This window comes from Notolabrus celidotus, chromosome 13 (assembly GCF_009762535.1).
Source record: "Notolabrus celidotus isolate fNotCel1 chromosome 13, fNotCel1.pri, whole genome shotgun sequence".
Taxonomy (NCBI): domain Eukaryota; kingdom Metazoa; phylum Chordata; class Actinopteri; order Labriformes; family Labridae; genus Notolabrus; species Notolabrus celidotus.
The window spans coordinates 30,321,051-30,348,937 of NC_048284.1; the positions used below are offsets into that span (position 1 = coordinate 30,321,051).

The 27,887-nt window shown below is 45.6% G+C and overlaps 1 protein-coding gene across 1 annotated transcript in view; it reads left to right on the forward strand.

Annotated features, from left to right (window-relative positions):
* mdn1 (midasin AAA ATPase 1) overlaps nt 1–27,887 on the forward strand; it is a 73,000-nt gene that overhangs the window by 26,802 nt on the left and 18,311 nt on the right. Inside the window, exons 36-79 of the mRNA XM_034699186.1 lie at nt 993–1,201; nt 1,281–1,403; nt 1,523–1,720; nt 2,923–3,030; nt 3,110–3,298; nt 5,050–5,139; nt 5,651–5,914; nt 5,997–6,261; nt 6,337–6,496; nt 7,018–7,134; nt 7,219–7,427; nt 7,501–7,649; nt 7,915–8,114; nt 8,204–8,427; nt 8,556–8,669; nt 9,363–9,492; nt 9,586–9,692; nt 9,781–9,914; nt 10,291–10,457; nt 10,566–10,686; nt 10,995–11,208; nt 11,844–12,084; nt 12,177–12,300; nt 13,361–13,525; nt 13,617–13,831; nt 13,928–14,315; nt 14,752–14,864; nt 15,401–16,082; nt 16,292–16,453; nt 16,600–16,888; nt 16,976–17,214; nt 18,342–18,437; nt 18,622–18,716; nt 19,110–19,234; nt 19,484–19,636; nt 22,106–22,215; nt 23,280–23,353; nt 23,468–23,651; nt 23,736–23,883; nt 25,413–25,559; nt 25,661–25,787; nt 26,129–26,234; nt 26,359–26,474; nt 27,435–27,845. Coding sequence (XP_034555077.1) covers nt 993–1,201; nt 1,281–1,403; nt 1,523–1,720; nt 2,923–3,030; nt 3,110–3,298; nt 5,050–5,139; nt 5,651–5,914; nt 5,997–6,261; nt 6,337–6,496; nt 7,018–7,134; nt 7,219–7,427; nt 7,501–7,649; nt 7,915–8,114; nt 8,204–8,427; nt 8,556–8,669; nt 9,363–9,492; nt 9,586–9,692; nt 9,781–9,914; nt 10,291–10,457; nt 10,566–10,686; nt 10,995–11,208; nt 11,844–12,084; nt 12,177–12,300; nt 13,361–13,525; nt 13,617–13,831; nt 13,928–14,315; nt 14,752–14,864; nt 15,401–16,082; nt 16,292–16,453; nt 16,600–16,888; nt 16,976–17,214; nt 18,342–18,437; nt 18,622–18,716; nt 19,110–19,234; nt 19,484–19,636; nt 22,106–22,215; nt 23,280–23,353; nt 23,468–23,651; nt 23,736–23,883; nt 25,413–25,559; nt 25,661–25,787; nt 26,129–26,234; nt 26,359–26,474; nt 27,435–27,845 — 8,002 coding nt within the window. The remainder of the gene's footprint in view (nt 1–992; nt 1,202–1,280; nt 1,404–1,522; nt 1,721–2,922; nt 3,031–3,109; nt 3,299–5,049; nt 5,140–5,650; nt 5,915–5,996; nt 6,262–6,336; nt 6,497–7,017; nt 7,135–7,218; nt 7,428–7,500; nt 7,650–7,914; nt 8,115–8,203; nt 8,428–8,555; nt 8,670–9,362; nt 9,493–9,585; nt 9,693–9,780; nt 9,915–10,290; nt 10,458–10,565; nt 10,687–10,994; nt 11,209–11,843; nt 12,085–12,176; nt 12,301–13,360; nt 13,526–13,616; nt 13,832–13,927; nt 14,316–14,751; nt 14,865–15,400; nt 16,083–16,291; nt 16,454–16,599; nt 16,889–16,975; nt 17,215–18,341; nt 18,438–18,621; nt 18,717–19,109; nt 19,235–19,483; nt 19,637–22,105; nt 22,216–23,279; nt 23,354–23,467; nt 23,652–23,735; nt 23,884–25,412; nt 25,560–25,660; nt 25,788–26,128; nt 26,235–26,358; nt 26,475–27,434; nt 27,846–27,887) is intronic.

Here is a 27,887-nt window from a genome sequence, read left to right on the forward strand (position 1 = left end):
GCAGATTATTTCGACTCATTAAAAGTACTTCAGGCCTTATTTTGTGCTTGTTATATCCTGAAATAAGATAAAAAAAACTTGCTGAGTCTGGAGGTTTTGCAGTGAATTTCAGTCTTCAGGTCCAAAAAGTGAAAAACTTGAGATTTAGCTGCTCTGTGTTTGCTGAGACAGCCTTCGTTCTGCTCTGGAGGAGTAATAAGACAGCAAGAGAGGATGGGTTTCAGTTTTCGTTTCCGGCCAATAGATGAGACGTTTCTTTCTCTCGTCTTCATCAGTGTTTGTTTTGGACATTACCACCCCAACGAGCGGTCGTTATTATAACCTTGTGGCGTCCACATGGTTTGGTTCGTTTGAACAAGTGCTGTGTGAGAGTGAACCAAACCACACGAAGGTGCAAAAGTATTATTTCACACCCCAATCAAACCCAGTCTTCTGGACCATCATTATGTGAAAACAACCTCAGTGTAAGATTCTTCCTCATGAGCAGAAACAGTCCTACGTTACTCTCAAGGTCACCAGAATCCATTTACAAAAATGGTCTTTACGGACTCACAAACAACAGGAGCTGCTGGTCTGTCTCTCCTTCAGTCTTTATAGTGGTTTGTGTATGTTTGTGACTTCATCTTACTAAGAAGTTTGGACCCAACATGACTTCTTTAAAATTCACGATAACACAAAAAACGAACCGACACATCAGCGGATTAAATAGTGTCCTCTTCTGAGGCAGCTCTGAAGAGAGAGATGGACTGTTTTCAATGTTTCTGGTTGTCCATTAGACTCTCTTTGGACTGCTGCATTTTCCCCCAAAGACATTATTGTTGCATATACAACCTGTTATGACTGTTAGCTGAAGCAATCTACTCGATCCATTCCAAAACAACTTTGTGCCTCTTCTTGATTTAGACTCTGAATGTAAAAATAGAATGAGCTGGATTCTTCTGTTTCCTGATTCTTGAATTAACAAACTCATCACCGTCCCTCTGTCCCCTCAGGGCCTCAAACTGAGTCTCGTAACCTGTCGGACTATGCCATCGCAGCCGGCACCACCGCGGTCAACGCTCAGAGGCTGCTGCGGGCCCTGAAGCTCCAGAGGCCGGTACTGCTGGAGGGATCGCCCGGCGTGGGGAAGACCAGTCTGGTGGCTGCGCTGGCCAAAGCTTCAGGGAACCAGCTGGTCAGAATCAACCTGTCGGAGCAGACGGTGAGTCTCTCTTTAAGAGTCCTGAACGAGCTTCAGACTCCACACGGCTCTGGTCCTGATGATGTTTCCTTTGCTGCAGGATGTGACGGATCTGTTCGGGACAGATCTCCCCGTGGAGGGAGGGAAGGGAGGAGAGTTTGCATGGAGGGACGGCCCCCTGTTGGCGGCTTTGAAGGCAGGGCACTGGGTGGTCCTTGACGAGGTAACGACCTCCTGCTTCCATGACTTTTACCTCCTTTTCAAATCTTCATGAAACAAACCGTAATCTATAGAGGTGATATAATCCACTGAGTCTAATCCGACCTTTTCTCCCACTGACAGCTGAACCTGGCCTCTCAGTCCGTGTTGGAGGGTCTGAACGCCTGCTTTGATCACCGAGCAGAGATCTACATCCCTGAGCTGGGAATGAGCTTCCAGGTTCAGCACGAGAAAACCAAGATCTTCGGCTGTCAGAACCCTTTCACTCAAGGCGGGGGGCGTAAGGGGCTGCCCAAGTCCTTCCTCAACAGGTTCACTCAGGTAAGAGACAGTACACATGTTTATTCAAACTCGTATATCGTTATGTACAAGTTTCTCTCATAGATGTTAGGTTTTTAGTGTTCTTACTAGCCATCACAACTAGGGATGTACATTTTAAGTATTTTCCGTGATCGATTTTTGGAAATGTTAACGATCAATTATCGATTAATTGATAAAAAAAACCATTATTATTCTTACGTCAAAAACAATGCCAAATAGGTTGTTTTCCCCCTAAATTGTATTTTCTACAGCAACAAAATGCATCTAACTGACAGGATTGAATACGGGCACATGTTTGACACGCAGAATATCAACGATCAGGCTCATTAAAATATTCTACGCGGACATAATCTTATAAAGTGAAGGCTGAGACTACTAACAGAAAAGTACTTCAGACTCACAGTGTCCAGTTTTCTGTCTACTCGTTCTTATTGAGAAAAATAAACATGTGTATTCAATCAGGTGTCAGCCAGGAGCACAACCGGGTCACTATCAGTCCAGCTGCAGAAAAGCCCAGACGGCTCTGATGATGCTGGTCTGCAAACATAGCGTACCTGAATTTCCCACCCGTTTGTTGCCTTCGTATCCAAAGTTGGGAAATGTCCTGTTTAAAGTTGTCAACCTTTCTGTCTGTGTCGTTGTTGGCAGCAGTTTTGTATTGATCCTCTTTTAAGAAGCGCACGTGGAGACCTGACGCACAGCCGCAGCCGCCAGCTGAGCGTCTCCGCTGTGCGCAACACCTTTAACAGCTGATTCACATCCAAACATGCTTTAAACTTAAAACACCTCCCTGATAGATGAGTGTAATATGAGACCACATGATGTTTGTACCACGTGACGGAAAATTGATAACAAAAATGCGTGTTTCGAGTAATTTCTTAACAATCAATTAATCGATAATCCATTAATTGTGGTCATCCCTAATCGCAACTCTTAAGGCCAAAACAGGCGCATAAAAAGTATAAAAAACGAATGTTTTGGGTAAAAAAAAAAACCCTGCCTTTCTGCATTTATGACACAAAAAGTTCATGTTCATAAAAATGTTGAGGGAATTTATGCCTGAGATATTTACCACCTTAAATATCTGACTCAGAAAACATATCGCCACTTCTTTTCTCTTTTGCTTCAGTAACAGAGTCATATTAGGATCTCTTTCAGTGTGTATTCCTCTGTGCTCTTCCTGACTCTCTCCTGTGTTTCAGGTCTATGTGGACCAGCTCACCAGCAAAGACATGGAGTTCATCGGAGACTCCATTTTCCCGTCCATCGATGAAGAAATCATCGTTAAGATGGTTGAGTTCAGTAACAAGGTGGGTTCATCTTCCTTCCCTTGTTTCTTTTTGGTCGTCTGATGAATAAGGAAGTTAAAGTCTTTGATTTCCTCACCAGCTCGTCCAGGAGGTGTGTGTGGAGCGGCAGTGGGGTCAGAGAGGAAGCCCCTGGGAGTTCAACCTGCGTGACATGTTCCGCTGGTGTCAGCTGATGCAGGCCGACCAATCCCCGGGCTTCTTCAACCCGGGTCAGCACGTGGCCTTAGTGTACGCTGACAGGATGAGGACGGAGGCTGACAAGGCTCAGGTAAACATCTTATGACCACCTTCTGCTGCTTTAAGGGCGCTGACAGTATTTACACTTCTCTTTGGTTATTTTCTTTTATGTTTGTGAAAAAGTGTCATAAACAAGGTTTTATTTTTTATCCAAACACAATTTAAAATCACAATTGATTCACTTTATTCATGTACAAACATTTTTAAAAAATAGAGCCGAGGTTTTAAAAATAGAGTTACCATACATCCATTGTCCTGGGCTTATCCGGGTCCGGGTCGCGGGGGCAGTCCCAGCAGTCACGCTCCTCTCCCCGGCCACTTCCACCAGCTCTTCTGGGAGGATACCGAGGCGCTCCCAGGCCAGCTGAGAGATATAATCTCGGCAGTGTGTCCTGGGTCTTCCCCGTGGCCTCCTCCCAGACGGACATGCCCGAAACACCATCCCAGGGAGACGTCCGGGAAGCATCCTGACCACATGCCCGAACCACCTCATCTGGCTCCTCTCGATGTGGAAGAGCAGCGGCTCTACGTTGAGCCTCTCCCAGATGTCTGAGCTCCTGACCCTGTCTCTAAGGCTGAGCTCAGACACCCTGCAGAGAAAGCTCATATCGGCTGCTTGTATACGCAATCTTGTTCTTTCGGTCACTACCCACAGCTCGTGACCATAGGTGAGGGTCGGAACATAGATTGACCGGTAAATTGAGAGCTTTGCCTTCTGGCTCAGCTCTCTCTTCACCACAACAGACCGGTACAGCATCCGCATCACTGCAGAGGCTGCCCTGATCCATCTGTCAATCTCGCGCTCCCTCTTCCCCTCACTCGTGAACAAGACCCCCAGATACTTAAACTCCTCTGCCTGGAGTAAAGACTCTTCTCCGACCCAGAGTGGGCAAGCCACCCTTTTCCCTCTTCCGGCTAAGAACCATGGCCTCAGACGTTGAGGACAAGTTACCACTTTAAGATATTTTTAGCCGTGTCATAGTTTTCAGCTTAAAGCTCCTGTGAGGAGTTTTTGGCTGGTTGTAAAACAGAGTGAATAGGTGTCAGACAAGATGATTAACGGCACGCTGTAAAAACAACCTTATTTAAAACTGTCCACGGCGAAGGTCCTCAATAGATGGTACATTTGACGGTTTTAAGAAAGCAGAGTGAGATTTTGCTTCCATATGTAGAGGTAAAACAAAAATCAGAGATATGAGCTTTGTCCACAGGGGGCGCCAAAACTGACACAAACCCAAAGTTACTCACTGGAGCTTTAATATCTAAGCAGAAGACCAAAGGGAGTCCAGGTTGAAAGCCTTCTGAGACATCTGAAAACCCAGATACTTTCATTTATGATGGAGAGAATATGGAATTTAGGAGTGTGGGGAACAGCAGATCAGGGTCTCTGTAGTTAAAGTGAATTTTAAAGAAACTAAATGAAAAACTATTGAGTCAAAGTAATAGAAATATTGGTAACACACAGAGCATCAGTAGGTATGGGTGCTGCTTTTACCCAAAACAAACATTGAATAACTCAACCAAACAAAAACAGCTGAATAACACAACAACGGGCCTCGTCAGACTGACCGAGGAATAAAGGAACAACAACTGAAAATACTTAAATCTGCTACCAGCAGAGGAAAGATGAAATGAAACACACCCAGAGAGGAACACAGGTTTATTAAAGTAAAAAAAACCATCATTTTAACTCCTTAAACCAGCCCTTTTTGGTCTTTTTCATGTTTTAATCTTTAAATAAGATCAAGTGTTGAGTCTGTGAATGTCCCCCTGTCCCTGCAGGTCCTGTCCGTGTTCAGGAAGGTGTTTGGGGAGGACTTTGAGCCTTACAGCGGCTCCAGAGAGTTCCACATCACTCCACTCAACCTGCAGGTTTGTACAAACAACACATCACCCATCTTTAGAGTTAAATATTTTACAGGTATGCAAACTTTTTCTGAAAGGAGCAGCTGAAGAAGTTGATAATTGATTTTTAAATATTTTCATGAGACATAAGGACGTAGATTTAGAGGACGAAAGTGGTTGTTTTTAGTAAAGTTACCATAAAAGACAGATGCAGATACACAAAGGGAGAGCTGCATGAGCTGCAGCGTGGAGGATCATTATGGACTGAAATGACAAAGTAAAATAAAACTTTGTTCATGAGCATGATGATTCCTCTACAGTTCTGTTTATCAGTTAAAGATGAGAACTATACTGCAGTCTGGAGTCTCTGATCACAGGGCAGAAATGACTCCAGACGTTGCTGTGGTTTATTAATTCATTGAATAAACTTTAAAAATCATTTTCTGACACATTTCCTCACTGGGGTCTCAAACCTGTGAAAACTTGGAATGTTTTTCCTTGCATGTAAAGAGTTAAGAGTCTCTTCCCTCTCCTGTAGGTGGGTTTCTCAGTCCTGCAGCGTAGCGGCGGTGCCCCCGTGGCCCTCGACCCCCCACTCTCCATCACCCACCAGTCCCTGCGGCCCCTGGAGTCCCTGATGAAGTGTGTGGAGATGGGCTGGATGACCATACTAGTCGGCCCGACGGCCAGCGGGAAGACCAGCCTGGTGAGGCTGCTGGCTCTGCTGACAGGTCACCGGCTCCGGGTGATGGCTATGAACAGCGCCATGGACACCACTGAGCTGCTGGGCGGCTTCGAGCAGGTAACCAGAGACTCTGATCACAATCCTTCATCATCTAAAGACATCAGAGCACGTCACTCAGCGCTCTCTCTCCTCCTTACAGCTGGACATCATGCGGCCATGGCAGCAGGTGCTGGAGAGCGTGGACTATATAGTATCCATGGTGATAAGGCGTGGCTTGATGTCGCTGGACGTCGGCGTGCAGGACACGGAGTTCCTGCTGCAGACGTGGGGTCTGTTCTGTCGCTGGCTGAAGGAAGAGGGTCTGCAGAGGACCGGAGGAGCCGTGAACTCTGAGGCCCTGAACAAACTGGAGGTCATCATCCTGCTGCTGCAGAAACTCAACACCAAACTCAAAGTCTTCACGGGTAAGACGCTCGGATCAAATCCTTCACCGTGTTTGTAATGAAGAACATGTTCAGCTGACCGTGTCTTTCCTACAGACATGTCCAAACTGCAGATGGACTTCACGCTGCTGAAGGAGCGTCTCGCTCAGCTGGAGGATGGATGGACCAATGGCGGCTTCGAGTGGTTGGACGGGATGCTGGTCCAGGCTCTGCAGGCCGGTGATTGGCTGCTTATGGATAACGTCAACTTCTGCAGGTCAGTGGAAGAACTTCTTTTATCTGTCTCTTTTCGACTTTTTATCCCCTTAAAGAAACATCCACATCACTGTTCTGGGATGATTATTGGAAAGGCTTCGAAGAGCACACACACATTAAAGAGTGAAGCACTGATCTGCGTTATCTGACAAACAGTGGAATCTCCAAAATTTGCAAGAAAGTCACATAAAATATTTTATATAAAGGAAACATAGAGAACCAGAGAAGTCCGTCTTCTTTTAAAACTCGCCATCGAGGTTAACTCAGATGTTTTGTTTCAGTTCCTTTACAAATATTTTTGTGTATCTTTATCTGTCGTGCATCTAATATAAATATCTGAAGATATAGATATCCAATTGGTTAAATTTAAACAAGAGTTATAAATCCTCACATATCAAAAAAGTTAAAGAACCAGATATGAAACTATTTGAGATAAGAGGAGGATTTTACTCTCGTCTTTCTGAAAAAGTCAAGTTAAGTTGTGAAATCGTTCAGCTGATGTCTCTGATGTTGTGTCCTCAGTGCTTCAGTCCTGGATCGCCTCAATGCTCTGCTGGAGCCCGGTGGATCTTTGACGATCAACGAACGTGGCGTGATAGATGGGAAGACCCCTAAGATCACCCCGCATCCTAACTTCAGGTAAAGTAAGATCCTCTTCAAGTTGTGTTTACGTCGTTAAAGAATCAGAGCTCACCTGCTGTGTGTGTGTGTGTGTGTGTGCAGGCTGTTCCTGACCATGGACCCTGTTCACGGGGAGCTCTCCAGAGCCATGAGGAACCGAGGGGTGGAGGTCTACATCCCAGGGGAGCATGAAGGTGTCTGCTGGGACTCTCTGGACCTGAAAACTCTGCTTCACACTGCAGGGGTGACCGGAGACTGTGTGTGTGACCTGCTGATCGAGATCCACAAGAGCATCAAGTCTGACATCTGGGGTGAGCAGAGAGCAAAAGCTCGCTGTCTGTCCATCCGTCAGTCTGCAGAGTTCTTACACGTCTTCTTTTTTAGACTCTCCCGCCTCCTCAATGTCCTCCCTCCTACATGCTGCCACGCTGCTGTCCTGTCAGCTGCAGAGAGGTGTGGATTTACCCAGCGCCCTGCAGCACGCCTGTGGAGAGGCTTACTCGCTTTGTCAACGCACCACGGCCAGCCAGAAGGTATCAACACCCTAAGTACACACGTCCCACGTGTCGCTGTGTTTGAAGTGAAGCTGTCTGTCTCATTACGTTAGCCATAAACGTCTGCGTGGTGTATTGGAAGAACTGTTTAATGCAGACTGTGCACGTTGCTGCCTCTTCTCTCGGTGCAGCAGCGATCCGTTGCATCATTAAGATTCAGATTCAGACGGTGCTCCCAGCTGGTGGGTTTAAAGACCTCGGTCACTGTATGAATGAACTTGAGAGCATCTTTTTGTCTTTTCAGCAAGCCCAGCAGTTGATCGAGCAGCGCTTATCCATTCTGGACACGGAGGACTGGGGCAGCGGGCTGCTGTGTGCTGGAGTCTGGCCCGACGGCTTCCCCTCAGCCCTCCTCTCCACCGAGGACTCCTGCTTCTCCTCCATCCTCAGAGACGGACAGGTGCTCTCATTCTGCCTGAACACGCTCAGCCTGCAGGGGAAACGGTGAGCAACAAGTCCACACATCTCATCACTTCTTTATTCATTTACCTTATGTTTATAAAGAAAGATTTAAATTGTGACTCCATCCTCAGGAGTCGGCCGCTGAGTCTGAGTGACCTGCAGAGGGCGCTGCAGAGCAGTGGAGTTCATGAAGGCCAGGTGTTCTCTGGAGGAGTGGTGGATCTGGCGGATGGAGACGCTCTGAGGTTGATCCCCACTGCAGTGAGACTCCTCACGGAGAGAGCGTCTCATGGAGACTGGATCCTCCGCAGCAGCTGGCTGTCTCACCTGGGGAAGAGCTACAAACACGTACCTGGTCAGTGACTCTACATGTACAATCACAATAAGAAGTGTTACACCCACAAGAGCAGAGATCTAATACTTACAGGACAAGTTGTTGGTTTTCTTTGGATCCTGACCCCGTGTGACTCTTACCTCTTACAGACCCGGCTCTGGTCCAGGTGGAGGCAGGAAACCGAGCCCTGAAAGCTGTGTTTGGAGGTAAACTGGCTGCAAAGGGGAAATCTCTGGCAGAGCTGCTGCAACCTCACAGCATAGGTGAGTAACTCTCTGATCTTTATCATCCTGTGATCGACTCACTGCATTAAAACAACCTGAGAATCCTGATTCTGATCTCATGAAAGTACTTTACTGTCATAAATTTAGGACTTTAATCATTCCATTTAACAGCTTAATCCTCTTAGATGTTTGACTTTTTCCTCAGAAGTTTACAACTTTTTTCACTCGCGTAAGTATTCTCCTATAATGATAACTTAATTCTCAAGATCTCTTTTTATCCTTTATATCGGTCTGTTCCTCGGTTGTAGAGAAGAAATGTTAAAATGAAGTGACTAAAACAAGAGTCACCATGAAATGATGCAGAACTAGATGAAATGTAGAAGACATTTCTCATAAAAAGGTGGCCGGTTTCTGAAAAGATTAATTTTGTACTGAGAGGACAGAACACTTTTAACCTTGATGATCAGATTTATTTTGAGGTAAAGTTCATTCTTTGGATATTATTGGTATTCTCATAAAGATTCAAAATTTCTTCTTAGGGGAACAAACTCCCTCCAGGGATTCACCGAACAGTCTGTTAAAGGATTATTCTTCAACTTGAACTCCAAGAGATGTTTTCAGACCTAAACCCCTCAGACGCTGAACGCTCACAGAGATTTGTTGTTGAGATTTGAAGTGTTTGTTCGTGCTCCTGCTGCTGACTGAAAGTAAAACTGTCCTTCATGTTGTCAGATGAGTACAGGATTCTGGTGGACATGCGGTGGAACAAGCAGTACCTGGATATTTTAGCCAACAAGTGCAACTTTGAGGATGAGGAGAGATACACCGAGTTCCTGGAGGCGCTGAATGCAGTCGCTAACAGGTAGAGTTAGAAACAACCGGGAGGAATGAAACCATGTGTTCTTTAAAACATCAGAGACTGGTGCAGCAGACTGAGTGTTGTTCTGTGTTTCAGGATCGTCCTGATGATGGACAGAGAGGAGCGGTCCGTCATCTGTACCTGTGCCATCAACCTGTCTGCTCAGAACTGTGCTCTGAGGATAGCCACGGCCTTCAGTAAAGGTATGCACTTCAGTCTTTAGCGTCCGATCAGTGATGAGCTCAGCATGCTGTGTCACTCAGACTGAGGTAACACTCTGCTCCCTGACAGGCACTGTGGATGTGGGTCACCTGCCCCACCCCGTGCTGATGCACTTGCGGACCTTCTTTGACCTGTGGGACTCGTTCACGCTGCAGGCCGTGCAGAGCGGACAGCCCTACATCTCAGATCACATCATGTTCGAGGTCAGAACTTGTACCTTTACTTCATCTCTGTCATCATTCATCAACAACTTTCATCTCTTACAAGTGCAGCTCCTCCTGCCGCCACCATAGAATGCTTATACTGATGTTACTGCTGCTGTTGCAGCTGCTAAACTGTCTTTTATAAGTGTTAATGAAGTGCTGCTTATTCTGCAAATGTTAATTTAATTGCTGCAGTCACTGCAGCTACTACTGGTGGCTGCGGCTTTTAACATATTTATGTATTTATTTATTTATGGTTTATTTACTTGGGAGTGATACAGTTTACACGGACAAACTGAAGGGTTAATGCGGGTTCATATGAAGCCCAGACCTCACCTCCTCACTCCTGTCTGCCTCTGTCTGTCTCTACATTCAGATTCTGCAGCTGCTGCAGTGGCTGGATCGGTTCTGGGACGCCTGCAGCACGCTGCCCGCCGACTCTCAGGGCATCTCTGTTCTGTCTCTGCACTGGCAGTGGGTGCAGAAACACCTGATCCTCCGCCTGCCTCAGCTGCTGCTGGGAGACAATGACGGCTCACTCGAGTAAACATGTTTCTCCACGCTGCATTAGAGCAAAACTGTTTCATATTTCAGCATCTACAGTTAATATATGTTCCACTTCCTAACTCCTTCTGCTGTGTTGTTCTCCAGAGGTCTGCAGGAGCTGCAGGCGGTCTCCGCAGCCATTCAGACGGTTCTGTCAACCCCGGTGTCTGTGGCCTCCGCTCTCAAAGGGATCCAGAAAACTCTGGGAAAAGCTCTGCCCTTCAAGGTCTGGAGACACTTTGGTCCTGCTCTGCTGCCAGACGTAGTCTCTGCAGATATTTACTCATCATCAGCTTCTTCTGAGGAGCTCAGTGTAGATAGACGACCACAAATAAGAACGTCAGGTTCACTATTATGCTGGTCGCACTTCTGCAACAAAGAACAGCTCTGTAGAAAAGATGAGCTGAAGTCTCCTTTATTTATGACCATCCAAACAGAAAGAAGAGGAATTACACATCTTCAAGTGCATTCTCATAACAAAGAATACGAACAGTGAAGTTTATATTCTGAAACGATGTCCTCTTCCTTCCTCAGCTGGAGTCGGTGGCTGAGTGTGCGTCTCGGCTCAGGCTCCTCAGTAGAGCTCTGGACGTGAGCGATCTGAGGCTGGACGGCTCCTCTGCTCCCCTGCGGCATGAGCTGGTCCGACTTCAGGGTGCCGGGCTCGGGCTGGATATTAAGGAGAGTCTGCTGGAGGCCTGGGGCCTCGTCCTGCTGGCCAACAACCAGCTGGACCCTCAGACTTCAGGTGGGCTTATGTCACATAAAGACTGTTTTACCTGACGACTCCTCTCAGTGGTCCCTTTAGGCTCTGGATTGGTGATTTTGGTTGGTTGGTACTTTATGACTCTTAAAGGCCCAAAGGTTTCAGTTTACACTCCTGTAATGATGGACTGTTTATCCTGGATGTCTCCCCTTTCACACTGCTGCTGTTTCTAGATGATTTCTGGCCCTGATGTTTTTTAGGAACTTGCTATTCACTCATCCCTCAAAGCAGGAGATTGGTTAGTGTCAGATTAGCTGTCATGCTTTACTCCGTTTGGTACAACATGTAGAAGTAGTTGGAATTGTTACACGCTAACTTCTTGCAACTTACCCCAAACTTTCAAGGACTGTTTACCGGGAGGCTTTCAGGAAAAAAGTCTGGACAAAGTTAGGGTGAAAACTTTGTTTGGGGTACATGTTAAGGGGCCCATGTCCTTTCTTAGGGTCCATCCTCACACCAAAATATCTAGCGAGGGGGTTCATAAAGTCCTTGTGTTTGAAGTGTTTCCTTTGGAGTTCATAGAGTTTTGGATCAAAGTAGATTATCCACAAAGTGACTCGTATGGCAGGTCTTAATTTTTGTTGATGAGAGAATCTCTGACTCTGTCTTCTCCTCAGGAGTGTTGGAGAGGTTGGTGTCGAGTGTGGAGCAGCAGCAGCGTCAGATGACTTCTAGAGGTCTCCTTGAGGTGTGCTCCCTGCCTGAGGGGGAGGAGCCTACAGACCGAGTCCACCTGGCCCGAGGGGAGCTGCAGCAGCTCAGCCGCAGGGCTCAGCTCTGGCCCCTCATGGAGCAGCTGGCTGTCCTCAACCAGCTGAGACTGAGCACCGACCTGCTGCACCTCGCGCTCTCTCCCGGGTAAAACTTTATCTTCTTCTAATGAACAAAACAAAACCACTGAAAGGAGCTGGTCTGGAACTGTTTGTTCATCTCTTTATCTTTGTTTTCAGGGACCAAGAGGCCGAAGAGAGTTTACGTCGAGAACTCTCCAGACATCTGCGTTACTGCCTCCAGTCCACGCCCATGAACGTCAGTCAGCTGCAGCCGCTCTGGTTCCTGCTCAGCAGTGACCGGGTCAGTGCACGGACGCTTCTTCTGTCTGCTTCCTCTCAGAAATATGCTTCTCATGTTTGTATTGAGGTTGGATTTTAGGTGTCACTGTGCAGAATGATGTTTACACAGTTTGTGATCAGGTGGGCAGCTAAGACATGTGACTCACAGACTCTGAGGGACATATGAGTTCAGAGTATCCAAAGTCAGTCAAACAGGAAAACTTCTGGTGTAAACCCAAACACAATGAAAATCTAAATCTAAATCTTCCACAAGAAGCAAGTGTATCTCGACCAAAAGACACCAAAATATTACACACAGCGGTCTAAGTTGGCTTTATTTCAGTTACATTTCTTTTAAAAGCATGAAAGCAATTCAGGAATACTTTTCAAAGCAAAAGCCCAATCAGTTTTTTCCTATGTAGAGTGTCACCTCGTTTTCATACAGTGCTTTTATTTTGAAATCGTATTCAGGAGAGTAATTTGGTAGAAGAAGTATTGTGTATAACACTTTATTTGAGCATTATGGTGAACTTTCAGTGGTTAAAAAAGTGGTCAAGAAATATGCAGGCTGCAGTTAAGCTATGATAACTTACTGAATAAAATCAGGTTACAGGAAATATTTCCTCCTGTGTGATCTCCCTCTCCCTTTACGTCCATCTCTGTGCCGCTCTCTCTGCTCAGCTCTGTCAGCTGAGCACCTGTTTTCTTAAGAAGATCATATCCTGATAAGATCAACCCTGACACTAGTATAACACCTAAAACCATTACCTGATGTGGATGAAAATGTACAAAAGTCGCCATACTTCACATTATTTAGATATTAGATATTATGTTATTAGAGATATAATCCAATGCAAACTCTTCTCTCCCCCCGCCTCTCTGTCAGCTGATTGCAGTGTGCCAAGCTACACGTTTAGGGTCAGATTGGTATCCAAAATGTTGGACTGTATGGATCTGTTATTTTGGTACCTTTTCCAACTTTTAATTGTGGAAACACCTGCGTTCTGTACTGAGCCGGACCACTTAGTCTAAACACAGCCTTAGAGCTCCACACATTTATTAAAATGACTTTCTCTCTTCAGCCGGCTGAGGAGCTGCAGTTTGTCTGGTGTGAGCTGCTCTCAGATGCTCTGTCTGCGCTGTGGAACAGCAGTGTGACCTCTAACCCTGACCTCTGGCTGAAGTGGGACCCACTGAGACCCGAGACCCCTCTACCTCTAAAGCTTCATCACGGAGCAGACAGCAAAGTACTAACCTTCAACATCTTGTTTGTCTGTCACTGTTTGACTCTCAGAGTGGTTTCCCTGTAGGTCTAACTCTTGTCCATGTTGCATTCAGGGACCAGCCCTGCTGAGTAAAGCCGTGTGGTCACATTGCATGCTGGGAGTTCTCAGCAGCAGTGAGACTGAAGGGCGTTGGGAGCCTTCTGGGGCCGCCCTCCTCACCCTCTCTCATGTCACCCTGGGGGAGTGGAAGGAGCGGATCCAGCAGCTGCAGGATGTTACTGCTGTGCTGTGGGACAACATGGCCGCCCCGGCTCTGGCTGACTTCAGGTAGAGTCAACAAGGACAATGTTCTCCTTGTGCATTTATCATTTCTGTGTTTACTTATCTCCTCTATCCTCCTCTCTCCTCCTCTCTCCTCCACAGTGGCACAGATTTCAGGCTGCAGGGTGCCGTCCTGCGTCGTCAGCTGCAGAGCATGGCCGACCTGCTACCCCCCAGCCTGCAGGAGGGCTACATGGAAAGCTGTGAGAGCCTGGTGGAGGATTCGGACCCTCTGATCGCTGCTCAGGAGATCCAGACCGTCTTCAGAGACTTCCTGCCTCCTAATCTCCTCCCTGCAGGGCTGGTGGAGGCCTGCAACACCTGCCTGCAGCAGTACGTCCAGAGCAAAGTCCAGGGCTCCAGTTCACCTGCACGCTCTGGAGTTTTCTGGGTCAACATGGGCCTGCTGCAGATCAAAGTGTGGACACCTCAGACCATCTTCGACCCGGCTGTGAAGAGGGCCTACAAACTCAACTACGCTCAACAGGAGGTCAGCAGCTCGTTGTTTCACATAGAAGTTGAAAAGAAACTTAAAATAACTTCTGTGTTCTCTTGAAAAAGCCTCTCTTATGTTTTTAAAGGGACTCCACCCGTTACTTAAGAGTCCTGCAGGAAACACTTGTATATTTGATCTGAGTTGCTCTTCTGTAAGCTGACACAGTCTGCCTTCAAATTAGGGTTGAAAAACTTGATTTTTGCAAAACATCAAGAGTGCATTGGAGCTTTTAAAATATGGTTGTCAGCATTGAAATGTCATAAACAATGATACTACACTCCAACAATAAACGTCTCTCTTTGCCTCTAGAAACTGTGCTACCTGTGTTAAATATGATAAAGCATGCAGAGAGAGAGTAACAGAGTTTAAAGAGTCAGATTAACTTTGTCTCTGGTATCTGGATTGACCCATCCTGTGTGTGTATCTGCAGCTGGCTGTCCTGCAGGAGGAGTGGAACGGACGCAGCCTCTCGTCTCAGCTGACAACCGGAGCAAAGCTGGAGGAGAGCAGCACCACTGACGGCTTCCAGCATCCCAGAATCAGGTCAGAACACAACTTCCATAACCCTAACCCTAAATGAGTCAGAAGTGTTATTTCAAGTTGCACACTCATTTTCATCACATCACATTCTTATTTTTGATGCATAAAATTTCCGAGTGTCAAATTATTAATAATGCAAGACACGTTTCACTCCATGGAGCTATAAGAAGACCTTATCTGTTATCTATCATGAGAGTTTGGTGTATTTTCAAAAAAGATCAAAATGAAAAGAGAAAAAATTTCCCATTTTGTATTGTAATGACCGCCCTCATGCTTTACCATGTTTTCACAAATAAAGCTAATTGAAATGTATTTTGTGTCAGTTTGCGTCACATTAGGGATCTAAAAGTTTGAGTCTTTAAAAGAACTTCAGAGCTCTATAAACTCTTTGTGGTTTACAGGAAATATCTTGTGTTTGAATTAAACAATATAAAAAGGATAAATTATAAAAGTGATCCAAAGTTCTTTAAGTGGACACATGACTCATTAGTAATGGAGGATAACTCACATGTGATCTTGTATGGGTCTTGTTGTTGTAGGTATTTGTGGATCCGCATGCAGCAGGTGAAGGAGCAGATCGCTGAGCTCTCCAGGAAGCAGGCCTGCCGCCCTCATGAGCCTCAGTACGGTCGCCTCTTCCAGGACCTGCAGCACTACCTCTGCAGCATCGGGCAGGCGTCTGCAGTGGAAGACCTCCTGTCCCACCTGCTGAAGGCCCTCCAGACCCCCACTTCCTCCTCCTCCAAGTCCAGGTCCGCAGTGCAGTCTCTGCTGAGGGAGGAGGCTGTGTGGCAGAGCTCGCAGCAGCGCTTCTGTCAGAGGCTGCTGGAGGATTACCCTCTGTACCCCGACGTGGTCGGACCTGTGAGGACTGGGATCTTCCTGCTCAGACACGGCATGAGGCTGGTTGCTGCTCAGGTGGCCGCCTCGCTGACGCCCGTACCCAGTCTGCCCAAACTGGTGTCCTGCCTGCTGGCCTTCCCCTCCCTGTCCTCCAGCCTGCCGACCTACCTGTCTCGTGCAGACTTCCTCTGCTCCAGGTCCTGTATGGATGTTCTGCGCTGTCTTGTGAAGCTAGTACCGCAGCAGCAGGACCCGGATCATGTGGTACCTCAGTCCTCTACACTGCTGCTGAACGCTCTGCTGTATGTGCAGTGTCACACTCTGTCCACGGGAGAGTTCAGCCCTGAGACACGGACACTCTTCAGACACATCTGTCAGGTCAGAATGAAGGTCACACCTGGATGCATGATTTCTGTTAAATACAAACCTGGGTCTTATGTTCACATTCTCTTACACGTTGCAACTCTGCATCGCCCTTGTACTTACACATTGTACACCGAAACAACGTCGTTTTGGTGTCCCAGTGTGTGATTTCACATCACATCATTTTGCATGTCAAACTTGAATCGTACCTTGATCTACCTCAGGCTCTGGTGAACGAGTGGGACGAGCAGGAGAGACGGAAGAGAGAGAGAGAGCAGCAGGAGGCAAGTCTTTACCGCAACCGCAGCAGACTTCACGGCTCAGGACTGACCGAGGAAGAGGAGGAGGAGAGAGACTTCAGACGCCTGTTCCCTCAGTTCAACAAGGTATTCATGCATGTTTCTCCGCCTGCAGAACAATCGACGCAACACGATATGATACGACGGGATGTCATACCAGTATCCCACGAGTCAGAACAGTGATGCTTTATCAATATTTGTACCACTGATAATTCTTCTCTGTACTCCATCAGGACTTTGCAGACATCGTGTCCCAGCCCACCCTGGAGGGTCCGACAGACTCTGAACTCCGGGAGGAAGAGGAGGAGAAGATGAAGGAGGAGTCCTGTGAGAGCAGCTGTCTGTCTGCCTCTGCTATGAACACAGTGGTCCAGATTCACCAGCATCTCTGTGTGGGACACGCTCGCTCTCTGTGGTACCAGAGCACTAAGCCGGACAATCGCAGCAAAGAACACATCACAGCCCTGGTGTCCTCCTATCAGATCGCTTCCCCTCTGATGTCTCGCTTCTATCATCTGATTGGTCAGTGTTTGAGTTGGAGGCTTAAACTTGTGTCATCATTTTCTATCAGTGAAACAGAATGTAGTATCTTATTTGTTTCCTCCTCAGACTCTGACCTCGACCAGCAGCTGACCGGCAGCGAGCTGCTGCTCTCCGCCCTCCTCCAGAACACGGTGCAGGGCTCAGGGGGTCCTGACGGTCTGTCTGTCACTCCTGAGGGTCCGTATGATTTCTACCAGCAGCCCAACATGAGCGAGGCCCGCCTGTGTCTGCCCGTCCTGGAGCAGCTGAGTGCAGCCGTGAAGCAGAGACTGGACGACTGGCCCGAGCACCCCGCACTGGTTCAGGTCAGTCCCCAAGCATCAGGTCCTACATGAGCTGACATACATGATTCACATCAGGGTCAGATCTCAGAACCTGTGAATATATTTTAGACATCTACAGGTACTTTAGTTTACTGATTGAGTTGTGTCAAGTTACTACAGCTGACATCATTTCAGAGTAAAGGTTTTTAACAACATAACAAGAGGGGACTTTTATTGTGAAGAGTCAGAAATCAAATTAGATAAGCTTAGCTACATTTAGAGGCGGTTGCCAGGAGTTAGTTCATTTGACTGAGAGACACATCTACAGCCTTCGATCGTACTCATCTTGGACTTTAGAGTCATCAGTTGACACACACTTAGAGCAGGTAGACCAAATGTAACAGAGAACATCCATGCATCGCGAGAAGGAGCTGCTGCTGTGTGATAAGCATGGCAGAACACAGAGAGGAGCGGGGCCCAGGCCATGTTAGTGTAGGTCACGCTACCATTTTTGTCCATCACTGCAGCTGCCCATGTGTGCACTCCAATAAAAATGTACTTGTAGAAAAAACAAATGGTGTGTTTAAAGCTATGATGACTGTAAAATCCATGTCATGTCGAGCATCACACCCCTAGCTGGCTGTTCTTTCACATAGTTGGCCCAGTTAGTAATGCAGAAATAGGTACATTGTTTTTATCCAGCCTTGCCACGCCCCCCTTTTTGTCACACCTCTTGAGCCCTCCCTTCCCCTTTGGAGCTTGCCTCGCAGTCTGGGAATCTGAAAAATTAAAACAATTATTACACATTACTAAATAAATAAATAAACAAAATAATTAATAACTTAAAAAAAAAAAGTCCTGTCTTAAATATGAAAACCATGAACCATATTGTTCCTTTATTATTCTGTGATGTCAGAGTGGGTGATCTTTAAAAACATTTTGGCACCTCGACCTATTTTATATAAAACTGCATGATTTAATATCATTTAAGTGTTGCAGTCATTTATCAGATTATTACACAAGTCTGTTTTCTTACAGCTCAGAGGTGAAAGTCAGTTTCTCTGTTTACTGGTTTCTTGGTCTCTGACAGGCAGGAAGCTTCTCTCATGAACTGTGAAGATGTAATGATGATATTTGATCCTCTCTGTGTGTCGTTGTTGTCTTTTCAGCTGACTGTGGTCGTGGACAGGATCATGGCTTTCAGTCTGGCTAGTCCTCTGGCAAAGTTCCTCAACGGCATGGAGATCCTGCTCAGCAAAGCACAGGTGAGCTCTGTCAACAGGATACCTTCTGTGCCACACATGGAGACACTAGTGTTTAGTTTTCACTTTTGATACTTTAATAACTACAAAATAAATCAGAGGCACTTTCAAATATATAAACTCTTACAGTGATAATATCTTAAGCCTTCACTAAGACGTGATCTTTGCTCTCTGCTGTTGTCCTCAGGACTGGGAGAACAACGCCAGCCGCTCGGTCTCTCTGCGGAAGGAGCTGGAACCGGTCACTCAGCTTATAATCCAGTGGAGAAAACTGGAGCTCAAGTAAGACACGAAGGGTTTTAATATCCGACATGGTACTTTGTAGGCCATTCAAAGCTTTATTTTCATAGCAGGAACTTTCTCAAGGGGTATTCAGACGTCAGTGGAGACAGAGACAAGAGGCTGAAGGAAACTTAAATTTCCCAATTTGCCTCTGAGGCTTTATTGAGATTGAATGAAGTACTTTGTTAAGAGAGACTGAGCCCATCTTTTAGTTCCTGTGTTCACTTACAAGGATTTTCACACAAAACCAAAGAAGTTCAGTATTTCCAGCGTGATAAAAGCTTCTAGAGGACACAGGCCCTTATCCAAGGACCATGAGCAAGGTGTAGAGGCTGTTTCCTGTTCCTGTGTGTAAATATAAATGTGTCCTGTCATCCTGTGTGTCACCTGTAGCTGCTGGTCAAGCAGTCTGGACAACGCAATGAAACGGCACACTGAGAAATCAACCAAACACTGGTTCTCCATCTACCAGCTGGTGGAGAGATACCTGGAGGAGCAGAGGATGGACGCTAACACAGGTACATTAAAATAAAATACAAGAGCTGCCTGACAAGTTTTAATCATTAAACTATTCTTAACTAACACATTAAAGGCTAATTAATTCAAAGAAATTCATTTTATAGTTTTTGCATATTCCATTTATATCTGCAAAAAGAAGCTTAACCCCAAAACCAGAGCAGAGTAAAGAATCAGACCCATTAAAACTCCCCTGTTCAAACACCTGTCACTGCTAAGACTCTCTCTCTTCCTGTGTCCTTTCTCTCCAGATGAGGAGGTGGAGCGTCTGTCCCTGTCCTCCGTGTCCTCCACCCTGCAGGCCTTCATGGAGGGCTCCACCCTGGGAGAGTTTCACACCCGCCTGGCCATGCTGCTCAGCTTCCACTGCCACCTCCTGCTGGTCCCCGCCCAGCCTGGACAAGGTCAGTTTTTCAAACACAGAGCACACAAGTCTAAACAAACACAGTCTTCATGTACATGAACACACAGTGAGACAGTTCATGTTGGGTTCCTTCTCAATAAGCTTAAATGTTTGTTCTGGGTCATTTTGCAGTTTGTACTTTCCTCATTTTCAAACACTTCAATAGAGAGGGAAAAGAAGAAGCTGGACGAATGAAAGTGATCCAGATTTTACAGTTAATGTCTGAAAATATTTCTACGATGGATGCACTCTTGTATTGAAAGTATAACTTGATCAATTTTACGAGAGGAGGTCAAAGCATCGTTTGTAAAACCTGCATTGGCCCTCGAAATTGGCCGTCCATGTCCAGAGGATTTGACCTCTAGAACACAGTTACAGTCTGCCTGTATAAAAAGACAATAGGCCAGTGGTGACTTCTGTAACTCTTACAGTAAGATGTACTAGTTGTGTTTTCAGTATTATTTATAATCACACTATAACTGTTTCAAAACACTTAAAAAACAAGAGAGGGAAGTTTAATACAGCTGCGGAGGTTAGAAGCAGACACAACCTGTTAGATTATGTAACCACCACCAATACATATCGTTTACAAAAAAACCCAACATTGTTATACCTGCACAAGAAAGGCAGGAAGACTTCATTGATCAAAACTAAAATTAGAATCCTAGAGCTTAAAAAAATGTGATTTTAGTTTAGTAATCTTTGCAAAGCTGATGAGTGTCACACAGAGAGCTGTGCAGTTTGCAGAGCGACAAACCCAAGATGATACTAAGTCTTTTTTATTTTTCAAACATAGTCACAAAAAACATTTACATTGAGAACAACAACAAAAGTAACATAGGATGTCCTGCTCCCAATTCCCACAGCACTGGATCTTCAATAAGCACACAGGCAGACAATTAAACAAAAACATCTATACAGACATGACGCACACACAAAAAATACAAATACATTTGAGTGTGTACATATAAACACATGCAAATAAAACAAAAAGTAATTATATAAATTTATATAGAAATAAAAATGTAAAAGTAAGAGCGGGATTACAGAGTCATGTTGGCAGCTGCTAAATCATTTCCTGGTGCAACCCCTGATGGTGTATCTGATTTTTTCTAGGTGGACAAGACACATGACCTCCCTTATCCTCTGGCTATATGTTGGGGTTACAGGGTCCTTCCATTTCCCAAGAGGGAACAAAAAGCCATCATGTTTGCTTGACAAACAAAGCTTCTCTTATAGTACAGTGTGGAAGTCTTTAGTCGTGAGTTCCTTCTCCAGGAGACATGGCTGAGTCAAATTGGCTCAAACCGTTCTTCAGTCAATTCTAGAAAGCACTTCTGTTGAAAGCAACATTATTAGATGGAACACGTGCAAAACAGAGGGTGCAAACTGTAACAGCACATACTGATACTAATACACATACTATTAGGGTGTCAAAAAGGTTAGAGAGCCAAGCTGCACTACGTTTTTCCGTTAAATAGACAAATATAAGCACATTCAATGGAACTCTTAGAACAAGCAGAGCAGATATGAGCACAGCAATAGTGATTCTGAACACAAGCCAAAACATTTTGAGTGCAAGCAGGGCTACTATAAGCACAGTTAGAGGAACTCTGAGCACAAGCAGGAAAACTCTTAGAACAAGCAGAGGATATTTGAGCAGAGAGAGAGCAAACCAAGCAGAGACAATCTGAGAGAGTGAGAGCAGGGTGAATCTCAGGACAAGCAGCGCTTATTTGAGCACAAGGAGGGCAAAGATGAGCACTGGAAGAGGTAATCTGTGCACAAGCAGGGAAACTCTCAGTGCAAGCAGGGTTAATGGAGTCATGAGCAGAGCAAACAGGTAGAGCATTAGAATGTCGTAACCTGACATCAACAAGTAATACCTGAAATAGAAAGATAATGTTCCTGAGGTTAGGTGGGAACAAAGCCACACACATAACAAGAGATAATGGGAACACAAGCGCCAATAGTTGCCATAACAGACATGTCCTTTCACTGGTTAACTCATTGACCTCGACATAACGTCAGTGACCCCTCATGTTTCAGTGAGCTCAGAGTTGAGGGACTAGAGAGTGGATTCACAGGTTTTTATTTAGAACCTCAGCTCAGCTCTGCAGAGTTTGGAAACACCACGTTCACAACCTTTTCATGATGTTTGAAGCAAAAAGAAACATCAGATTTCTGTGGAATGCCTTCATGTTTGCCCGTGTTTATATTGATGACATCATCGATCCTGTGACCAGACGGGGTCAGCCCTCTGCTCCCCGCTCTGTGTGCAGGTCAGGCATCCAACCATCTCAGACATCACTGATCGGATTCCAATGGGCTCAATAATGTGTCAGAAACAAGCATCTCATCACTGAAGCTCAAACACATTTGACCCGTGAACTCCAGTCCATGGTCAGAACTAGGCTGCTCAGTGTGGAGTAAATAGACACTCATTGACATGTTGAACTTTGTGTTTCAGAGCCTTTGTCCAGTCTTCTTTGGAATCTGCACAAATACTACAGCCAGTTCTCTGAGGGCATCCAGACCAGAGTGACTCAGCTCAGACAGCCCATCGAGAAGGAGCTCAAGGTTTGCATAAGCGTCTAGAAATCTTTGGTCATATGTGTCATTCGTTCCTCCTGGAGTCTATATGAACACAGTGATCCTTATATGTTTTGAGCATTTTTATCTTTGATGGACAGGACAGCTGAAGAGAGACAGGATATGTGGGGAGTAGAGAGTGAGGGAAGACATGCAGCAAATGGTTGAGGCTGGGATTCGAACCTGTGACCGCTGTGACAAGGACTATGGCCTCTGTACATATATAGCGCCAAGTAACAACAAACGTTATCCTCAGACTCTTTCCAAACAAAGCAGGTCTAGACCGTACTCTATGTTACATGATGAACAAAGACCCAACATCAAGACAGGATACGACCCGGTCCCATCTTACAGACAGGACTCAGTCTGATCTCATCTTAATCCACCATGAGCAGAGCACTTTGCAGCATTTAGCAAGTTACAGTGGCAAGGACAAACTTCCTTTAACAGGCAGAAACCTCCAGCAGGACCAGACTCATGATAGACACACATCTGCTGAGACCGGGTGTAGCTTGGAAAGAGGGATAGAGGAGATTAAGAGAGAGACGAGCGATTTAACCATTAGGCCAAATCCGCACCGTCAAATCCTAATTTCATACATATGCTGTAGTTATTCTATCAGTCAATCTATATACTGTCAATAATCCACAGTAAACCTGTTTATTCTGGGTTCATAGTGCTGTAGTAAGACAGTAAGTCTGCTGACTGTAGTTTGTCGTGCAAGATACAGTGAAACTGAGACTCATTGGAGACTGATGGTCAGGATGCCCAAAGCTGGAATAGCACCCCATCAGAGAAATCCTGGTACTGATCCTGGAGCAGTTCATCAAACAAGGCAGTCAGGATGATGCTGTGAAACACGTCTTCCCAGCTGCGTTGGTTTTCCGATGTATCTGTGAGGGGAAAATGTTTGTGGGTTGTTTTTAATGAAATAACACCATAAGAAACGATCTGCTGTTAAACTAGCACCATTAAAAACATGTTCTGCTTTTGATTTGAACACATCTGAACACATTTCATGCTCACTCTGTGATTTTAAATTCTCTCTTCAGGACTTTGTGAAGATCTCAAAGTGGAATGACGTCAGCTTCTGGTCCATCAAACAGTCCGTGGATAAAACTCACCGGTAAGCTCTGATTTTGTGTTTATCATGTTTGTTTCTTAAGGGCACAGAGTCCGGTTAAAGTTCAGACAGCAGCCCTGTCGCTAACACTTTTTTATCAATGTACTTTCCTCTCAGGACTCTCTTCAAGTTTGTGAGGAAGTTCCAGGAGGCTCTGAGCGGTCCCAGCATCCCCTCTTTGGTGGAGCAGGGAAGTGACACCAGCCTGGACAGTGTGGACACAAACCCAGAGGAGACCCCCATCCACCGGGTCCACCGGGCACTGAAGAGCAACCCGCCTGGGAAGGGCAGAGACCTGGAGGTACAGATCTCTAAATCACAGAGAGGATCATCTTATCATCCTCACTCAGTTATCATTATGTGTTAACTAAATGGTCTTTTTCAGCTCAATGAGGCCCCGGATGAGGGAGCTGAAGCTTCATCTCTGCAGGCTCGTCTGCCCGTTCTGTCCAGGAAGATGAAGAAAATGTGCGTCCAGCTGCTTAAGAAAAACCCTGTCCCTGAGCTGGCTGAAGACCTGGACTGCTTCACAGGTAACAAATACACAAACACAGTCATCAAACTCAGTGTGTAAAGCAGACTGACACCAGAGTCACTGAGCACGTCCATGCTGTCCTTTGGTGCTCCCTGCAGGATCATTTACATATCTGACTCCACGGCTCTGCTTATTTAGCACCATGGTCTGCAGGCTGAAATGTAACTAACGCTACAGTTAAGGTTTAAAGAGACCCTCAGATTAAATTGTGTCATTTTAGATTATCAGGTCAACATTTAATGAGTCCAATACTTAAATTTATCCTTAAAACACAGCAGAACTTTATGTTGAATATAACAACGGATGATTTTTTGTTAATTTTTTTGTTAAGATTGTTAACTAAAATTGGCAAAATGTGTGATTCTTCAATACTTTTCAATACCACATGCTTTAAAGTTATTTTTTAAAATTCAATAGTTTCGAAAAACAAGAACAAGATACACAGATCTACTGTCAGTCATTTTTCAGAATGAAGCTGCTGCAAGCAAAAGAGAGAGAGGGATAGAGAAAGAGAGCAACATTGGTGAATCAACTTAGAGACCACCACCCTCTGTTGACATTTAACACTTAGCATGTCAACATGAATTATTATTTAGTAAAATGATCAGAATTAGTGGATTTCATCATCTACAGTACATAATATCATTAAAGGATGCTTTAAAAACAGATATGACTCTTCAGTGGAAATCACTGCAGGGGCTCAAAATCACTTCTACAAACCATTGTCTGTTAACACAGTTCTCCACTGCATCCACAAATGCAGGTTAAACTGAACCATGCAAAAATGAAACCATATACTGTATAAACATGATCCAGAAACAGATGGACTGAGGAGAAGAGGAAAACTGTCCTTTGGTGTTACAAATTCAAATCTGACGTTCTTTTTGGAAATCATGGACGCTGTATCCTCGACTTTAAAGAGGAGAGTAACCACACAGCTTGTTATCAGCTCACAGGTCAAAGCCAGCATCCCTGATGGTATGGGGATCATAAGAGTCCATGGCATGGGTAGCTTACAAATCTATGAAGGCTTCATTAATGCTGAACAATATATACAGGTTGAGGAGCAACATATGCTGCCATCCAGACGATGACTTCTTCAGGGAGGCCTTACATATTTCAACAAGACAATGATAAACTACATTCTGCACATATCACAACAGCATGGCTCTGTAGTAGAAGAGTCCAGGTGCTGAACTGGTCTGCCTGGGGTTCTGACTTGTCACCCATTGAAAACATTTGGAGCATCATGAAACTAAAAACACAACAAAGGAGACCCTGAACTGTTGAGCAGCTGAAATCCTCTATCAGACAAGAATGAGACAACTCTCAGTTTATGTGAGATAAAATCACAGTTCTGTGAATGAAGTCTTGTGACTTCAAAGCGAATGATCCGACTTGCTCTGCTTAGAATAAGGATCTTATTCTGTCTCTGTCGGAGTCTGCTCCTTTAGTTTTTGGGTTTGGGATGAGCAGCATGACATGACGGCATGACTCCAGTGTTATTTGGTCTTTGAATGTGTTCAGGTGAGGTGATCAGTAACCTGCGGGACCTTCAGAGTCTCAATGTGGACACATCAGCAGAGAAGGAGAAGCAGAAAGCCGAGGTGAAACACATCCTGCAGCAGAAACAGAGAGCACTGTCAGACCTGTTCAAGATGCTCACAGAAATCGGTGAGTTCTCTTCTCTTTCGTTTAAAGATCCGACAAAGATCTTCAACTATCAGACAGACAAACAAACTTCTATGTACTGTATGTTTCATGGTCTCCCTCAGGTCTGTCGTATCGTAAAGGCCTGACGTGGAACAGGACGGCTGATCCAGAGAAGACTCTGTGTCTGCAGCCGCTGGAGCTGAGCACGGCTCTGTCTGCTGTCAGGAACCAGGAGCCGGCTGAGAGCACGTAAGTACAACCTGAGACTGTGTTTGACTTCTATTAGAAATAACTCTGAACACCATAGAGGACTCGTGTGCTGCAGAGTCTGCAGCGCTTTGACCTTAGGTGGTCTGAATGATGCATCAAATACCAGCATGCCCAACACTGATTATTACAGCTGTGCAACTTGGAACAGTGACTAGTTTTCAAAATCAGCTTCAGCTACTTCTGCTCTGTGAATCAGCGTGTCCTGCTCTCTGCTGCAGAGGCTGTTGATCATCAAAATCACATCTTCAAGTCTCAGGTTTTTCCGGTTGAAAGGTGTTTCGTCCTCTCTGAATGTGGTCTCTGTGTTGGTGTTGCTGTAGGTTGTTCTCAGAGTTGGTGACAGCTTGGGATGGATGTCAGAAGTACTTTTACCGCTCGTGGGCCAGGAGGACAGCCATGCAGACAGCTCTGCAGAACGCCGCCAAGGTGAGACAACATGCAGCATGTACTGCTCTGATGCATCTCTGTCTGAATGTTCTGGGGTTATAAATGAAGAGATGACAGAGCACAGCCCTGTAGTCTATAATGTATCTGCATGTTTTCGTTTCAGGAGCTGGGTTTTGGGAACATTGAGCGCTGCAGAGGTTTCTCTGCTCATCTCTTCAAGCTGCTCCTCAGACAGAGACGACGACTGTCCAAACTCACAGAGCAGTGGGTTCATCTCAGGTCAGTCTGCTGACACAACAACATTTTGCACACTTACATTTTTTATTTAAATGTATTTAACCAGGAAAACCACGATGAGATTAAGAATCTCTTTTACAAGTGTGTCCTGGCCAAGATCGGCAGCAGCACGTTCCAACAAAGTTAGAGACAAACAACACAGAATTCTAAAACATGACAGCATATCATGAATTTCAGAGCAAAGTCATCAGTCAAAGTATCTACATGCTGATGCATCTTCCTCCAATGCCTTCAGTCTACTTTTAAAAACATTTAAAGAGACTCCCTCAAATCCAGGCTCTCCTGCAGCAGGTTCCAGACTGCAGGAGCAGCATATCTAAAATTATTATACCCATTTCAAGACGCACTCTGGGGACTAACATCACATAACTAAGAGGGAAGCAAGTTAAGAATTGCCTTATAAACAAGGACATGCCAGGGATGTAGCCTTCAGGTAGACAGTGCAGACCAGCCAACTCGAGCATACAGGGAGCAGTGATGGGTTAGAGACTTAAAACTAATGAACCACATGAACGGGCGACTGATGATGGCGAATATTCTGCAGATATATCTAGAGGGGTGAATTTCTCTGAATGCATGGTCGCTTCTCAAACTGCTGATTGGACTGTAAACAAAGCAGCTCACAGAAAAATTAAGCTCAGGTTTGAAGTTGTTTATTGGTAACTTCTGGCTTCACCTGAATGCAATGAAAAGCTGGCCACCATTCAGTGACAGGTCAGGGGATAACCGATGGGCTCATAGAGATTTAGGGATTCATAAAAGATTTAGAGCAAAACTTATCACTCTTCTCACAGCCTGTGCGGTCGTGTATGTAACTGTCATCCTCTGTTTGTTACATAATGTCTTTTAATCAGACAACCTTTAATCTACTAGATGAATATACATTAAGTGTTGTTTATTATTGTATTTAAACCTCTTGTCTTCTTCTCTCATCACTCTCAGGAGTCTAACTAACAGCATTCAGGGTATCAAGACTGACCTCCAGAGCCACAGTGAGGATCAAGGCTGCACCCTCCCTCCTCAGGACTCTCTGCAGGGTTGGGTCAGCAGAGGCCAGGACCTGGCCGCTCAGTGCTCTACCCTCCTGCAGCAGCTTTCCTGGCTCCATCAGTGCTGCCCCGAGGACCTGCAGCAGAAAGAGGAGACGAGCAGCTGCAGCAGGCAGCACACCCTGAGGTGCCCGTCCCCGCTCGCTGCTCACCGCCAGCCCCCCGGCTGTCTGATGAGGAGGGGGGACGCTGCCTGGTGCCAACTGAACGCTCACTTTGACAGCATGCTGAAGCAGACGCAGAGCCTGAAGAAGGAGCTGGACGATGTGGCTCAGCAGACATCAGACCGAGTCCTCCACACAAGGTAAAACATGAGCACTTAACAGTTCAGGTTTAAAGCAGCAGA